The 17,567-nt window shown below is 35.4% G+C and overlaps 2 protein-coding genes across 2 annotated transcripts; one reads left to right on the top strand and one right to left on the bottom strand.

Annotated features, from left to right (window-relative positions):
- Nucleotides 1-3,254: 3,254 nt before the first annotated feature.
- On the bottom strand, nt 3,255-6,277 carry LOC128547345 (uncharacterized). The gene is made up of 3 exons (XM_053519771.1): nt 6,121-6,277; nt 5,592-5,735; nt 3,255-4,998 (listed from the first exon to the last, which is right to left on the bottom strand). The coding sequence occupies exons 1-3, from the start codon at nt 6,158-6,160 to the stop codon at nt 4,811-4,813; spliced, it is 372 nt and encodes a 123-aa protein (XP_053375746.1). The 5' UTR covers nt 6,161-6,277; the 3' UTR covers nt 3,255-4,810.
- A 1,148-nt stretch (nt 6,278-7,425) lies between these two features.
- LOC123535478 (uncharacterized) lies at nt 7,426-15,623 on the top strand. The gene is made up of 4 exons (XM_045318179.2): nt 7,426-7,775; nt 9,691-9,857; nt 10,138-10,230; nt 14,016-15,623. Exons 1-4 carry the CDS (start codon nt 7,691-7,693, stop codon nt 14,325-14,327), a joined length of 657 nt encoding a protein of 218 aa, XP_045174114.2. The 5' UTR covers nt 7,426-7,690; the 3' UTR covers nt 14,328-15,623.
- The last annotated feature ends 1,944 nt before the right edge of the window (nt 15,624-17,567 follow it).

The following is a 17,567-nucleotide window of genomic DNA, read 5'->3' as shown; positions in this document are numbered from 1 at the left end:
TTGTAACATCATCTAGTGGTCCTCTACTGAGATTGTTCAAATTATCCCCGTGGGGTTAAATATTGCCCGCCCATGGGTCAAATTAATGGTTTATATAGACTTATACAGGGATAAACTTTGAAAATTTTCTTGTCCAAAACCATAGGGCCTAAGGTTTTGATATTTGGTTTGTGACATCATCTAATGGTCCTCTACTAAGATTGTTCAAATTAAGCCCTAGCTGGAGTGAAAATAAGCCCCGCCACGGGGGTTCAAAGTTTAACATAGACTTGTATAGGACAAACATAATAAAAGTCTTCTTGTCTGAAACCACAAGACATAGGCATTTGATATTTGTTATGTAGCATTTCCTTATGATTCCCAACCTTGATTGTTCAGATTATTACCCTAGGGGGAAAAACGCTCCACCCCGGGGATCCCAAGTTTTTACAAGCCTTGTATTGGATTTTTTTTTTAATCTTCTTATCTGAAAGTTCATGGACTAGGCCTTTTATACTTGGTATTTTGCAATGGTCAAGTCCCACAACTCTGACATGTATTTTGAGTAAATTATGCCCCCGTTTGGACTAAGAAAATCCAGGTTAAAGTACTATATCCAAAACTAATGCAGATATTGAATTGAAACTTGAAACTTAATGTGTCTTCGGGGTTGTAAAACTAGTTGATAGCATCAAGTCCCATGACTCTGAAATCATGGCCCCTTTTGGTCTTAGAAAATCCTGGTTAAAGTTTTGCATGCAAGTACATACATCTATTACTTGAAGACATATAGATTTGAAACTTACGTTTTTGTTTTCTGTATCAGTTACCAACATCACTGGGCCAAGTCCCATAACTCTGACATGTATTTTGTGCAAATTGTGCCCCCTTTTGGAATTAGAAAGAAACTGGGTTAAAGTTTTACATGCAAGTTACTATCTCCAAAACTAATGCAGATATTGAATTGAAACTTCACATGTGTCTTCAGGGTAATATAACTAGTAGGTAACATCAAGTCCAATTACTCTGACCTTCATTTTGGTCAAATTATGTCCCCTTTTGTAAATTTAAACTTCTGGTTAAAGTTTTGCATGCAAGTTACTATCTCCAATACTAATGCAGATACTGCATTAAAACTCTAAAGATACTTTAACATTTACGGTAATACTTTCCTGCTTCTTGGACAATAATTTGAATAGACGAGCATTGGCTGTCTGTTATTGCCATTTATTTGCACATTCTAGTGTTATATTGTGTGCGAATGATCTGTTATTTGTGCATGTTGGTGTTACTGGATATACACGGTGACTCTAGAGTCTACAGATTAAGTTTTAAAAAACACATGAGAATTAGTCAGAATGTTTTTCTTGATGACCTCTAGGTCCAAAAAATATCTTTATTATGTAGTAGAGATGGTACCTACCCAAGAAAATCAAGTGGGGTAGGGTTGGAACTCTGAATATAATTACCAATAAACATAAGCCAACATGAAAGAAAAAATCAACCTTTTTTCCGACAACTGACCAGGCAGACAAAATATAGGCTACATTTGTTTAAATCTCTTTGTTTTCAATAAACAACATGCACATTTCTCATTGCTTACACTGACAGTTATTTTAAAATTGTAGTGAGGCCCTAATAGAAGGTTTTGTAAAATAATGCATAAATTTCTTTAAAGAAATTTTACCACATTAATAAACGTTATTAAGTTTTGATCTTTTATAGTCTAGCCAAAGTTATTTATTGTTCTCAATGATGATACATCGGTTTACACAAAATTAATATAATAAAATGCAACATGTATATATCACCCAATGAGAAATAATTAAACAAAGTTAGATGTGTATCACATTTGTGTAGCAACGTACAATGTAACTAACTGCTTATATTCATCACTTCAGTGAATCATTTTGAAAGTGTTTCTTATACTCGGGTCATTTTGAAGGTAAATTGTTGTAAAGGTTTTGGTAAGCTTATAATAAAGAGCATGTCATCCTCTTTCATTCAGATTTTTTCATGAGTTTTACTCTTTTTGCTGGTTTGGATTTTGATTTCATTTTAAAGACAAAAGAAAATTCAGTATAGGCTCTTTGAAAGTGTTTAAAGTAGACTAAACTAAGACTATACGTACCCTATTGAATTTATTTAACAGTGGGGACTTTTGATATACACTATAACTAAGGAAATCCTAAAATCATTGAGAAACGGCGAATACAAGAGTTGTCCAGTTTGCTTCAGATATTTTGGAGAAAATCATTTTTTAAATGTCAAATGTTTCTTTTTTATATGGAGAGGAAGTAAATTGGTGTACTAAGCTAAGCTATTGACCTAGGATCATGAAATTTGAATGGGAGGTTGATGACCCTGATTTTGTGTTCAATAGGTCAAAGGTCAATGTTTTAGAGACCAGGAACAGTTAAACGGCTTCTGGACAATAACTTGAGAACGCAGGGCCCTAGGATCACGAAACTTAGGTTGATCATTATCAGCAGATGACCCCTATTGTTGAGGCCAGTAGGTTAAAAGTCAAGGTCACAGTGACCCTGAACAGTTATACGGTTTCGGGAAAATAACTCTAGAACGCTTGAGCCTAGGATCATAAAAGTAGACAGGGAGGTTAGGCATGACCAGCTGATGACCCCTATTGTTTTAAGGTCAGTAGACCTAATGTCAGAGACTCGAAAGAGTTAAAACCATTTTTGATGATAACTTGAGAACGCTTGGGCCTTTGGTCACGAAACTTAATAGAGAGGTTGATCATGACCAGCAGATGACGCCTGTTGATTTGAGGTCAATAGGTCAAAGGTCAAGGTCACATTGAACCAGAACAGTAGAATTTTGTGTACAGTGACCAAATGATTTCTGTTCCTGTGCAGTTACTGAATGCATCAGGTGGGGGTGGGAGGTATATAAGTTCTCTTCCATAAAATCTCCAACATATTTTTAACTGGGTCAGTTTGGGTCAAAAACTTGGTCACTAGCTCAAATCAAAGAAAAAGATTGTTTACACTCAATGGGCCACAATTTTATTCAATCGTCATAAGACTTGGTCAGAATATTTGTCATCATAAGGTCTGAGATGATTCCTAATCTGGGTCAGATTTGGTCAACAACTAGGTCACTAGGTCAGATGAAAGGAAAAGCTTATGTATAAAACTCTATAAGAGTCGGAAACGAGTAAGAAGATTTCCGCTCTTCTATGAGGAAAGTAGAATTAGTATTGCATTTTGCTGATCAGATCATCGGTTAATGACTGACGCTATCAAATCAACATCTTGTGTAGTAAGAATAAATTTTATTTACAAAGTTTACATACATAGTGGTCACAGCAATTGCTACATAGCATTTTCATTAAAGACATGGTTATAAATGGATCATACATGTGTATATATTTAATGACCCAGAAATTGACATAATAATGATAATACAAATAAAAATAATGCCATCTGTCCTTCTTATGACATTGCTGAGGAACACGATTACTAACAATAGAATAGATGCGAAAATGACAAAATAATAATATTTACATGTTTACAAAACAATGTAAACTGATCAGCGACCCGTTTATTGTTCCTTCTCAAGAGAAGGAACACTTATGGTGAACATGTCACACTTGACTGAGCAGGTAATGGATACAAGGGTATCATCAAAGGCATCCGAATTCCAGTAGGGCGCCGCCATCTTGGACTCATGCATATTCATTATAAATAGCCTCTTTGCCAGTGTGTGTTTACGCATCTTTAACTTCAATCTTTAGACTGAAGTTTAGTGAAATACAACTACTTAATAACACGTTCAAGAAACAATAACATAGTTTAAATCATATAACTCCTAAATCTAACTTGTCATAATGAAGAATCGAGATTATTTAAATGAATATGCATCATCTTAAAATAGACTCTCGCCCAAAATTATCGTCTGCTATTATTCTGCTTGGTTTCATTCTCTTGTAGCTTAACTTTTACGGACCTAGGCGGTCATATTTCGTTTTGGAGCTGGAAGTATCAATCATGCGATGCAGTTAAGGGCTTTTGACAGCACTTTTCTGTCCATGTATTGCTATGTGAAACTTTCAATTTACAAAGAGGCTAACATATGGCCGAATTCCGATCAGTGCCACTAGGGAAGGTTTCGACAGAGGATTCCCGAAATTTTGATAGAATGATGGTCTTTATTATTTATTATCCGCTGACAGAGCTATAATATTTAGGTAGAAGGTGTTTGATTATTATTATAAGTTAAATAAATGTTTGTGTGAAATAACTTAAATGTTTTTAAATAGATAAGATCCTTTTAAAAAGAATATCTAATATAATAATGCGCTAGAAGGAACCTTTTGGTAAGCTAAATCTTGTCATACTAATGTTCAACATAGCTGAGACTGAAATGTCTGCGAAGTTCATATACTGGTTACGCAAAACGGAAACAAATATCATTTAGAAATGAGGCTCTTATAATAGCTGGTTCTCAGCTTGACAATGCAATTGCAGTTGCTCGCATAGAAAGCAAGGTAAAAATAGCTTCCATGAGATTCGAAAGCTTCGGTCTTTTTCGGCGTTTTTAAAATTAAATCCTATCATAAAGCCGGCCCGTCGCGACAGTCCGGAATGAAAAAGGTGATGGGAGATTTATTCTCTCTTTTATAAACAAAGCAAAGAAAATCCACAGCACTACAAGAATTCTGTTGGAGTATAAAACACAGTCAAGCTAAACAATATCATCTTTTAACAAAATATTTCACATTGTATTTTAAAGTGTTATGCATAAGCTAGCGCTTTTCCTCATTTCTTTTCTGTATGTCGCACACGTTTAAAAGTCTTTGCGCCCATGTTTATCTGTAGTTCTTGAATGCAAGCGATATAGCCAGCAGTATTATGTAAGTAGGTACAAACGGACACAATCCAACAGACCTGTTGCACAGATTACTGTTACAAGCACAAATTTCCGCTGAATAGCCAAGGTACTCTCCTGAGACACAATCCTCGGAAACATGTACAAATGAACACCCTCTTGTATATCCTGAAATGTAAAATATTAACACTGACTCAGTTCTAGTTCCCTAACCCCAAGTGCCTGCTGTATAGCCTGGCACATTTGGTCTAATATATGTAAATATATTCAATTACGTCCCTTTACTTGATCATGCCTGGCTCGTGATTTCACACCAGGTGGTGGCAAATGGGGCCACTATAGTTGACAACATCTACAGTTACTCTCTAGACTTTTAATAACATTTTATTCTTACTCAGAAGGCACAATAAATTCACAACACATGCATGCAAATGGGGACTTTTTTTTAAAGGCATGCGTATTCAAGTTATATATAGAAGCAAACAGATCAAGTCAAGTTTTTTTTTATATAGATCCAGGTCGTAAGTACACGGAGAATAAAAAAACCCCCTGATAATACTGCGCTACATAACTGAAACAACCCGTTGAAAAGGGCATTCTTTATATCTAGCGCCCCGAATACGACAGTGAACGCATTTGTCATATCGGTGCGCCAATTTGTCGTTTCGGCGTGTAAGCACGTTTGAACCGTATTTTTCGTATCAGCGCGCTTATTTGTCGCTCTGATATGTTGGCACACTTGTTCTAATTAAACATCATACCATAGTTTGTTTTGTATAGCATACAAGAGCCACCATCGCAGTTTGTTGTGGAAATGACAACACCATCAGCGTTAGAGGGCTCTGCACATGCTCCGTTTAGTTCACTAACGCACACATAGCAAGTTATACCCTGTACACCACTTACTGTAAAACATGAAGTTAATTGTTAAAAAAAATCGACGCAAAACACTTGGAGACATAACGTATCTAATAACCATGATAACTACACTGTTCGATCTCATCCTTTACTAATCCAGGGGTCGTGGGGTCAGGGGTTCGAGACCCACTGGGATCACGACCATGACTTCTCACTTGACACCAGTACTGGATTTTCCAGAGTGTTACAATATGCTTAAAATCTTTCATCACAATCCAGCTAAAACAAATTGTTACAAACTAAGAGATTGCGTAGGAAGGAGTAAATAAATCACTGTAGAAGTTATAAATTTATGAGCATGGACAAATGTAAACAGATATAGTATTGCATAGATATTTCAAAAAGTAGTACGTCTTAGAAATATCTACTTACCAAAGAGAGAAAACGTTGAAAGTCCTACAAGAAGCAACATATTTGAATTTTTGCGTCTATATTCACCTTAAAACACGCTTGTTTTGAACAAAATATTGGTCTGTTTATCAGACAAATTTAGTTATTCAGTTTCAAGGTGTTTTTTTTACAAAACATATATCTAAATATCTCAACCTTGTAATTCTATCTTCTATTGATTATCGTCAATGCAAAATCAACTAGCTGAATGTTGTTAATACGCCGCCAAAAGTCACTCAAGTATGAAGCGATCAAACAAAACTTGCTAATATCCACTACGTAACTCGTTGCACATGTCCCTTTCACCAGCCCCCCCACCCGTCCACCCCCTTTCCCCACAACCCCTGTTTCGGGAATAAAGTTTGCTATAAATTTACTTATAGAAGTTGAATTAAAGTACAGTGATTGCCTGTTTCTTTTGATTTCAATATAAATTCTGCATTTGATAAATATTAGGATATTTTAACTAACTGAAACGAAAGTCTAGTTTAAAAACAACTTTTACCTTTGGAAATCATCTATTTTCAATTTTTCAGACAAAGGGAGGTAATGATAATTTCATAAACTTGCATTTCTACTTAATGTTGGCAAAACATGTACTTGTCAACGCAAATATTATACAACTTTAATATATTAGTGCTTATTTTCAGATTTCTCTTTTAGCAAAATAATTTTGTTAATTTGATTTATACTTAATATGATAAAATAACGCTATCCTGGCAACTAGGACAAGAAAATTAGTGAAAATCTGGGGTATAGTCAGAGCTGGGTGAACACAAGTAAATGTAAATGATCAGCTAGTTAAGTTTTGAACAGTTCATATAGTTGAACTGAAAACAATCTGATTACTCACCTTTATACGGAAGCATGGAGGGGACATCAGATTTTTTTTAATTTTGATTTATGTCGTGGCCACCAGATATAACTAAGAAAAAAGAAAAACTAATGCGTGGCCACGAAATATAAGGGTATTTCTTTTTTCGTTATTTCTTACATATGTTTCGTGGTCACGAATTAGCAAAAATCGTTTTTGTTTTTTCCTTAGTTATATTTCGTGGCTACGAATTAGCAAAAATCGTTTTCTTTTTTTGTTTGTTTTTTTCTTACTTATATTTCGTGGTCACGAATTAGCAAAAATAGTTTTTTTGTTGTTGTTTTCTTTTTTTCTGTTATATTTCGTGGCCGCGAATTAAGAAATTGTTTTTTTTTCTTAGTTATATCTCGTGGCCACGACATTACATTTTTTGTTTTTTCGTTTTTTTCTTAGTTATAACTCGTGGCCACGAGATAGATTAAAATTAAAAAATTCGATGTCCCTACCATGCTTCCGTACCTTTGAGGGTAAAGCTGTGTTATTTATAGATCCTGGTGTACCGTAGCTATTGATCCGTACTATACTGTAAAAGGTATGTTTACCAATTTATGACCTATTTAATCGTCAACATTTCGCAAGATATAAACATAAAGGTAAAGGATTTATAATCAAAACCCCAGATGAATTTTGAAAGGAATATACCTTAAATCATGTCTAATTACTACGATTCGACACATTATGACGGCGGAAAAGTTCAGTTTGGACTACCCGTCTACGGGAGAGTATACACAGAGAGATGTGCAGCAGATGTCACCAAGTGCAGGTATTTGTAGTTTGTTTTAAATACTGTTTAGTTAACATGTATAATAAATATCTGTCAATGTCTTGCCAAATATCAGTGTATCATGGTATAGTATAATACCATAACAAGTACGCCATATCACAGGAGTCTGAAATTCTATCAATAAGACCATAGAAGTCTATCTGTACAAAAATACCCCCTATATATAAAATAAATTTTATATATATAAGGGAGGGGTATTTTTTGTATAGATAGACTTCTATGGTCTTATTGATAGAATTTCAGACTCCTGTGGTCATATTGAAAGGGAAGTAATAATGATAATATATTATTATAATATAGTAGTATTCCTCAGTCTACAATTCGCCAAAGTTGTTCTGCAAAAGGAATTGTTCCTTTTCGTTCAACTCTGGCCTCTCTATTTCACATACAGTTGTCTTAAATTTAATGACGAACTGTAAGACGTTTATAAGTTGTATGCAACAGTTATATTATCTTAAAACTATTGTATATCAACATAGAACCTATTACAGGTCCTATACTTATAGAGCAGTACTTTACGTAATACATTTCCAAATTTGTAAAAGATAGAATATGAAATGCCTTTTTAGATTAAAACAACATGAGTATGTAGTAATGAAGTTTATCAAACATGCATTTAGTAAAAACTAAAGCTCTTACGGTAAGCATCTTAGGATAAGATATTCGTATTGTTCTATGCTTTTGTACGTAGAACTTGCAAATAAAGGACTGATAACATTTAAAAATTGCCACTTTGGCTTTAGGATGCACTCATTAGGAGTTGCAATTGTTTCTTACATCTATCAGTGTACAAACAAAAAAGTATGTTTTAGATGGTTTTCTGTGACTTGACAGGATCACGTTTAGGATGGTAGGATACTTTTTTAAAACATAATACTAAATAATGGTACATGTACTATCACTGAAAATTAAGAAGCAGATATAAAATTAAAGCTCGCGAAGACTGCTACTGAATTTCTAAATCAGTGACCGTGAATCACGCCTGGTTTGGAACCCACTGCCTTGGTCTGTCGTGGCGTCACACGTGATAGTTAGGAACACTACCTGAGCTTTTCTGACATATTTCATGATCATGTCACTTAAATTATCTATCACGAAATGTCGATATGTGTAAAACTATTTTAAGCAGTTGGCGAAAGGGAATACGACACATTGTATTGACCAATGAAAATGAGGATGAAATGCAGATGGGCCAAAGTGGAATGTTTTAAAACTGTCTTTTCCGTATAGTGCATGGTATAAACGGGAATTTAAGATAAGTTAAAATATCGGTTAAAGATCATATATGTCCCAGGAGTTAAATCTTACGAAACTGCAGAATGTGAACTTAATTATAACGTGAATATACATTTGTTGGCAAGTCAATTTTGAGTCAAACGTGCAACATTTCCGATACAGCAACTACTTATATGCAGTCGTATTTCAAACAAAATAGTTGATGTAATAAAAACTTACAAGGAATATAACTTGCATACATCTTATAAGGAAGTACATGGTATTTAACCTTTAGCCTGCTAGCGGCAAGTGATTCTGCCTTTGCGACCAGTGCAGACCAAGATCAGCCTGCACATTCGTGCAGTCTGATCATGGTCTGCACTGTTCGCTTTTCGGTCAGTAAATTTTCAGTGAACACCCCTTTAAATAATAAGTGATGCTGCCAAAACTGAATGATGGACCAGTCCATTTTAGAAATTTAGCAGGGTAAGGGTTAAAAGACTAAAGGTCATACAACCTCCATTATAACGACTTGATTTCCTTCAATAATATGCATTTTCCAATACAATTGTAGCCTGATAAAAAGTATCACTGTATATTGCTAAAATGACGTCTTCATTTGATGAGAGAACTTAACCTTTATGTTTTCCCTCCATTACTCTATAAATTATCATTTCAGATGGAACTGTTGTGAGGACAGCAATAGAAAAACTGAAATCTTACTCGGTAATTGCGATGATATTGGCGTTTTTGACTATTGTGTCGGGAGCCACAACTCTTGGAGTAGCTAGCAAAAATATAGGATTCCCAGTGTTTAATTTTGGACCTCTTCTTGTTGGAATTCTTGTAAGTCAATTTCCAGACAAATCATATACCACTGTTATAAGAAGTTGTGATAAAAACTAACATATTTTAAACCTTCATTTATTATCGCAACTTAATTTAGATTTATGATTGTTCGTGCGAACCAGAGATATACGCTTGCTCCCTCGTTCGCCGAACCTTCTAGTGGTGGAGTCGGTAATGTGTTTCAGACTAGCTTTAAGTTAACGATACTACTGATACTGTTTACCATCAAAGTCGCATTGATATTAGTGATTTTTGTGATGTATGTTTTCCTTTTCAGTTTTTCATTTGTGGCTCTGTCGGATTTAATGCAACCAAAAAGGCACTGAGTACAGATACAGCGTTTAAGAGTTTGTCTTATGCCAGATGCGGTGTAAGTATATCAAGTTATCTTAAAAAATATAATCATTCTTTGCTATATTGCTGAAATGAAAGATGATGGTAACGTCCGAGTTTTCTGTGATGAAGTTGATAATAACAGCTCAATCACAGGCGCTTGAAGCTCTATCAATGAATATATATGCATTATCGTGTCCCACCCACTATATATTATATACTATACTTCAAGAAATCTAACCTGAATATATATTCTATTGATTAAGCTTCAAACACCTGTGGTTCAAGTTTTTAAACAAAATATCTACGGCCTTTGCTTCTAATATAATGTCAAACGACCCAAACGTGTTTCGCCGAAATGATTTCAGTTAGTTAAATTTATTTGTTACCATAAAAACTGGGAGAAAGCTCCGTTAAAAATATGTAACTGTATAGATATATAATCATGCTTAAACTACATTGAAAGAACAAAATTAAAATTACATCGTAAAAATAATACGGAACATTTCGCCTACGTTTCCCAGATCACGATGACCACACTATAATTATCTTTTATTAATGATATTCAAAGGTAACAAGAAAGTTAAAATGAATACCATTTGATAGTCATTTGTTAGAAATCTACATAAAATTATCTTCGTTTGTAGTTTGTTTGCACACACCCTATAACGTGATAGCGCGACACCACCAGATAACATGACACCAGATCGGATAACGCGACACTCTGCGGAGTTTGTTGTCGATTAGAAGTAAATATTTTCAATTTTTTCTTTACACAATGTGAATCAATGAAAAGCAGACTCTTACCAGATTTCGAGGATAGAAAGAGGCATCTAAAGGAATGTTTTCTGAATTGAAAAGACCACCAAATAATCATACAGATGGCTAATCCACGGCCAGATTTTCATTGTTTTGGATATTGAACCGAGGATTTTTTCTCATTTCTGAAGCAACAAGCTTGGCATTACCCTCAATAGAAAGCCAAACATTCTCTCTCTTTGTCTGCCAAATATCCCGGCGAAATCTCCATTACTTTCGAAAATACGAGGTGTTAAAGTCGGTTGGGTAGACCAAAAATGTTCTGTCTGACACCACATAATTCCCAGGGAAGGTTCTTACTGACACCAACTTTTGAAGATTAGATGTTCTGTCTGACACCAGCATTTGATCATACTATTTTTTGCCTTTATTTCGCTCGGTTTGCAGTATTTTATCGAATTTACGCATGTTTTCGGGTATAACGGGTCGTTAAATTCATTTTTCTAATAAGGGTTTAGGTTATAGTGTAGAAATTCACCGTAATTCGGTCGAAAATGTGCCTTCGTGGTGTTGTTGAAAGTAGTATACATAAAAAATACTTACTTTTTTTTTATTTTTGGCACTTTTACGTGTAAAATGGGGCTTATTTCATTCGCAGAATGTATTTTCAGTAAAATAAGACGCGTTTCAGGTTAAATATCGCGTGTATATGGCAATTAATGAGAGAAAACGAAAGATGGGTCGTTTACTGCGCGACACCGTCAACAACGCGATTCGAGAAATTGTCAGTGGTTTCAATTTATACTGGTATAAAACCTTTTAATTTCAACCATTTTCAGGATTCAGTTCAATTTCTTGATATCAGATACAGTATGAAGGGTGATTTTGCACTAAATGATCTATTTTAAGTTTGAATACATCAAAGCTTTCATCACAGTAATAACACCTACAGGTACTTCCGTCTGTTGTCCATTATTCTTCCATTAACCTGAAATATTAATTGCTATTAATGTGTGGAATATATAGATATATACAGAAATTATACGAAAACGGTTGAATTAGCCGCTATAACTATCTACCGCTATATAATTAGCACCCGCAACTTTACAATACTTCCGACAGGCATGCAGATGATTTGTAATATTGAAAATTGGCAATAACTTAACATTTTAACTAAGGTGTCTATATGAATATTGCCAGCTTCAATTCAATAAGTTGTTTTAATGTATCAAGGGCATGTATGCAATACGATAGTACATTCATTTTCGATTTTTTGAAAGCGTACCAAAGAGTAAGTTCTGGAGGACAGAATGTCTTTAAATTTTCTGTACACGACCTTTGGACTATAAGATTTTTTTAATGATGGGTCTCCTTTACTGTAAATAGCAAACTATCTGCCAGCCGTCTTTTCAATTCAAATGTCTGGATTCCACCTACAGCACAATGAATCAAAATGACGCCTGAGACCCCCTCAAAATATATGTTCTACTTCTATATGAGCCGCGCCATGACAAAACAAACAATATAAGTGGCGTTGCGACCAGCATGGATCCAGACCAGCATGCGCATCCGCGCAGTCTTGTCAGGGTCCATGTTGTTCGCTTTCAAAGCCTATTGCAATTAGAGAAACTGTTAGCGAACAGCATGGATCCTGACAAGACTGCGCGGATGCGCAGGCTGGTCTGGATCCATGCTGGTCGCAAAGCCACTATGTTGGTTTTCTCATAGTGCTCATATATCATATATATCTAGATACTAAAACATTGACAGAATATGAATAGGTCAACAATATATGAATAGGTCTTTCAGAGCTTGTTGAATATTGACTCTGACAATCCTATCAAAATATGACTCCTCCTACCCCACTCCGAGGTGCACAACCGTTAAATCATTCGGGATTTTACTGTCTCTACACGTTTATTGTCATGACACCTAAAATCGTGCTGAATGTCGTCTTGAACTGTAAAGGTTTTATACTAGGGTTCTAGTATAAATTCGCCATAGTTTAGATCCATGTACTATACTTTCTAGAACTTCAACCCATAGAAACCCATATATATATAGTAAACTACAAATAATCAGCCGTCAAACTATGAAAAGAAAAGGTGGTGAAGACAGATTTGTGGTGGAACGCCGCCAGATTGAAGCCACTGACCCTTTCTCGAATCGCGTTGTTGACGGCGTCGCGCAGTAAACGACCCATCTTTCGTTTTCTCTCATCATTTGCCATATACACGCGATATTTAACCTGAAACGCGTCTTATTTCACTGAAAATACATTCTGCGAATGAAATAAGCCCCCATTTTACACGCAAAAGTGCCAAAAATAAAAAAGTAAGTATTTTTTTATGTATACTACTTTCAACAACACCACGAAGGCACATTTTCGACCGAATTACGGTGAATTTCTACACTATAACCTAAACCCTTATTAGAAAAATGAATTTAACGACCCGTTATACCCGAAAACATGCGTAAATTCGATAAAATACTGCAAACCGAGCGAAATAAAGGCAGAAAAAAGTATGATCAAATGCTGGTGTCAGACAGAACATCTAATCTTCAAAAGTTGGTGTCAGTAAGAACCTTCCCTGGGAATTATGTGGTGTCAGACAGAACATTTTTGGTCTACCCATCCGACTTTAACACCTCGTATTTTCGAAAGTAATGGAGATTTCGCCGGGATATTTGGCAGACAAAGAGAGAGAATGTTTGGCTTTCTATTGAGGGTAATGCCAAGCTTGTTGCTTCAGAAATGAGAAAAAATCCTCGGTTCAATATCCAAAACAATGAAAATCTGGCCGTGGATTAGCCATCTGTATGATTATTTGGTGGTCTTTTCAATTCAGAAAACATTCCTTTAGATGCCTCTTTCTATCCTCGAAATCTGGTAAGAGTCTGCTTTTCATTGATTCACATTGTGTAAAGAAAAAATTGAAAATACTTACTTCTAATCGACAACAAACTCCGCAGAGTGTCGCGTTATCCGATCTGGTGTCATGTTATCTGGTGGTGTCGCGCTATCACGTTATAGGGTGTGTTGCATTGCCATGTATATTTCAGATAATTGCGGTGTTTGCCATCAGTGTTGCCACAATAAGCATTTCTATTTTGTCGGCGGTGTTTGCATTTCTCTCTGGGGCTGTGTGTGCTGGTGCAGACATTACGTTTTACAACAGAAACAATAACATCCGCACCAAAATCGATGTCAAACAATTCTGCTCGCCAAACGACACAGCAAATGCGGTGCTAGCTTTTATTGACGGAGGGCTGTGTATTCTAACAACCATATGGTGCATCATAGGAACACTGTTTTTCTGTTGCTATGGGAAATATTTTGGTATCAAAAGTAATAGAGTTAGAAGGGGATTTTAAGACGCGAGTGGAGCCTCGAGGGAAATACTGTTCTGCTTTTAGTGTTTTAGAAAGACTAAGATTCGTTCGAGTCCAAGCCAAGAAAGCAGCATGAAGCTGTAACTGAAAATCTGCGAAAGACGTACACGTGTATATTGTATTCCTGCCAACAATAACGAATGGTCCAATCGTTAAAAAAAAGGAAAAAATCTCTTTTTTGTCGTAAATACAAAACTTAGTTAAGTCAGCTATATTTTGATTATGTCCTTTACGACTTTGTCTGTTCTATTTGTTTAAGGTGTAACACCATTTTCAGTATTTCAGTCATGCACACGCTTGCATCTAATACATCCAGTTTTCCTGGATCCTGTACCAGTAGTAACCCGTTTTCCGAAAGTAACTGTCAACTTCTCTACATGAATCCGGTGGAGGACGAAATGATCATCAGACACAATGGTTTTACAGAGAACGTGCGCCTCGTCAGAGGATCGAATCACAACGGCGTGTTTCGTAGAACTGCACTCTCCCTGCAGACTGTTACTTGAACGTTTAAGTCAACATTTTCTTCTCTACAAATGTACTTTTATTGTATAACATAGAGACGTCTACTTCATAAAATTCCATTTTTACGGAAAATATTTATTCGCGTTTCAACCTTGTATTTCATATGTTCAATACATGTAGTATTTTGTACGTAGTTACACAGGGGAAATATTGTTAAATGTTATTTTTTTGTGTGCCATACTTACCAGTGTTTTCATATATGCCAACTTACTTTTATTTGATCATTTTGTTAGGCCTATTTATTTAATGTGACAGGAAAAATAAAAGTATTTTACACTAAATATAATGACTGTACGACAACTTGCATTGAAAGCACAAAAAAACTCCTCAAAGCGTGCTGCTATACATATAATACTGTAAGACATGGGCGAGCCAAATATTAGTACAAAAGAAAAAGTTAATTTTGCCAATTAAATGCACACAGGATCATGGCAAGACTGCACTGAAATATCGATCACTTTCACAAATTACTGGGCGACAGATCTTTGTCAATTTTCCAATGCACTTCACAAGAAAATTATTTTCACTATAATTAATTGAAATGTAGATCTGAGTAAAATGTGAGAAGAGACATTTTTCCACTGGTGTGCCAAATCATTCTTAAGAACTAATTTTCATACCAACAGACTACGACTGTGCATCACACTTATTTGATTTTGTAACTGGGATTTCGTTTCTACTTCATTCGTCAGTTGTATATCTTTCTATGCATACTCTATCTGTTGCAATAAGATTTCTTTAAAATATTTCCAATTTTTTTTGCTATTAGAAATGTGGCGTAAATTTTACCACACATGAAATATTTTGAAAGAGTATATTTATACCTTTTGAAATGTTTCATAAAGATACTCTTAAGGTAGCATACATTGCCACTTTCTCTACTATATTTAGAAACTATTTACAAACCTATAAATATTTGAAAGGTCTTTAGAATCTCTAAACAGGTAAAACATAACCAACTGTATTCCTTATGACTACGCAATGACATAGGTCACTTAGGGACATGAAATACGTTATGAATTCACAGTTTTTGACCAGGGCTTACTTCTAAGGTGACCACTGACTCCTACATGCAGAAGTTTTACAGCATTTTGTACAATGTCACAGACTTCTGTCATCTGTTTTTAAAATGATTTTACAGTGCCATGATTTGCAGTGGCAGACAAAAGCATATACAATCTTAACCATACAAAGGCATATACCAACTTTACAATACAAAGACATATATCACCAGATACATACAAAAACATATACCAACTTAACCATGCAAGAGCATAAACATATACCACCTTAACCATGCACGAGCATAAACATGTACCACCTTAACCATGCACGAGCATAAACATGTACCACCTTAACCATGCAAGAGCATAAACATATACCACCTTAACCATGCAAGAGCATAAACATGTACCACCTTAACCATGCAAGAGCATAAACATGTACCACCTTAACCATGCAAGAGCATAAACATATACCACCTTAACCATGCAAGAGCATAAACATGTACCACCTTAACCATGCACGAGCATAAACATGTACCACCTTAACCATGCACGAGCATAAACATGTACCACCTTAACCATGCAAGAGCATAAACATGTACCACCTTAACCATGCAAGAGCATAAACATGTACCACCTTAACCATGCAAGAGCATATACATATACCACCTTAACCATGCAAGAGCATAAACATGTACCACCTTAACCACCTTAACCATGCAAGAGCATAAACATGTACCACCTTAACCACCTTAACCATGCAAGAGCATAAACATGTACCACCTTAACCACCTTAACCATGCAAGAGCATAAACATGTACCACCTTAACCATACAAAGGCTTACACCACCTCAACCATACAAAAATATACATCACCTTAACCATACAAAGGCATATATGACCATGACTGTACAAACTTAATCATACAAAGGTTTATGCCATCCTAACCATACACGACCTTAGGCATATACCAAACTATCATAGAAAGGTCTGTATCACCTTAACCATACAAAGGCATGTATGAATTAAATCATACAAAGGCATGTACAACCTTAACCATACAAAGGCATAAACAATTTTAACCATACAAAGGCATATACAATTTTAACCATACAAAGGCATATACAATTTTAACCATACAAAGGCATGTACCACCATAACCATACAAAGGCATACACCAACTTAACCATACAAAGGCAAATTTCACCTTTACCTTACAAAGGCATGTACTACCTTTATCATATAAAAGCAATATTCACCTTTACCTTACAAAAGCATACACCACCTTAACCTTACAAAGGGAAATTCTACCTTAATCATACAACAGAACAGACTACCTTAACCATACAAAAGGCAAATTTCACCTTTACCTTACAAAGGCATGTACTACCTTTATCATATAAAAGCAATATTCACCTTTACCTTACAAAAGCATACACACCTTAACCATACAAAGGCAAATTTCACCTTAGCCTTACGAAGACATACACCATCTTAACAATACAAATGCAAATTTCACCTTAACCTTACAAAGGCATACACCACCTTAACCATACAAGGCAAATTTCACCTTAGCCTTACAAAGACATACACCACCTTAACCATACAATTTATTTATCTACATTTATTTGTGTTTTACGGTGCACCAACACAGTATAGGTTATATGGCGCCAAATAGGACTGTAAATTTTGG

The sequence above is a fragment of the Mercenaria mercenaria genome, chromosome 12 (genome assembly GCF_021730395.1).
Source record: "Mercenaria mercenaria strain notata chromosome 12, MADL_Memer_1, whole genome shotgun sequence".
Lineage (NCBI taxonomy): Eukaryota > Metazoa > Mollusca > Bivalvia > Venerida > Veneridae > Mercenaria > Mercenaria mercenaria.
Note: the sequence above shows the minus strand (reverse complement) of the source record. Positions and strands in the feature narration are given on the sequence as shown.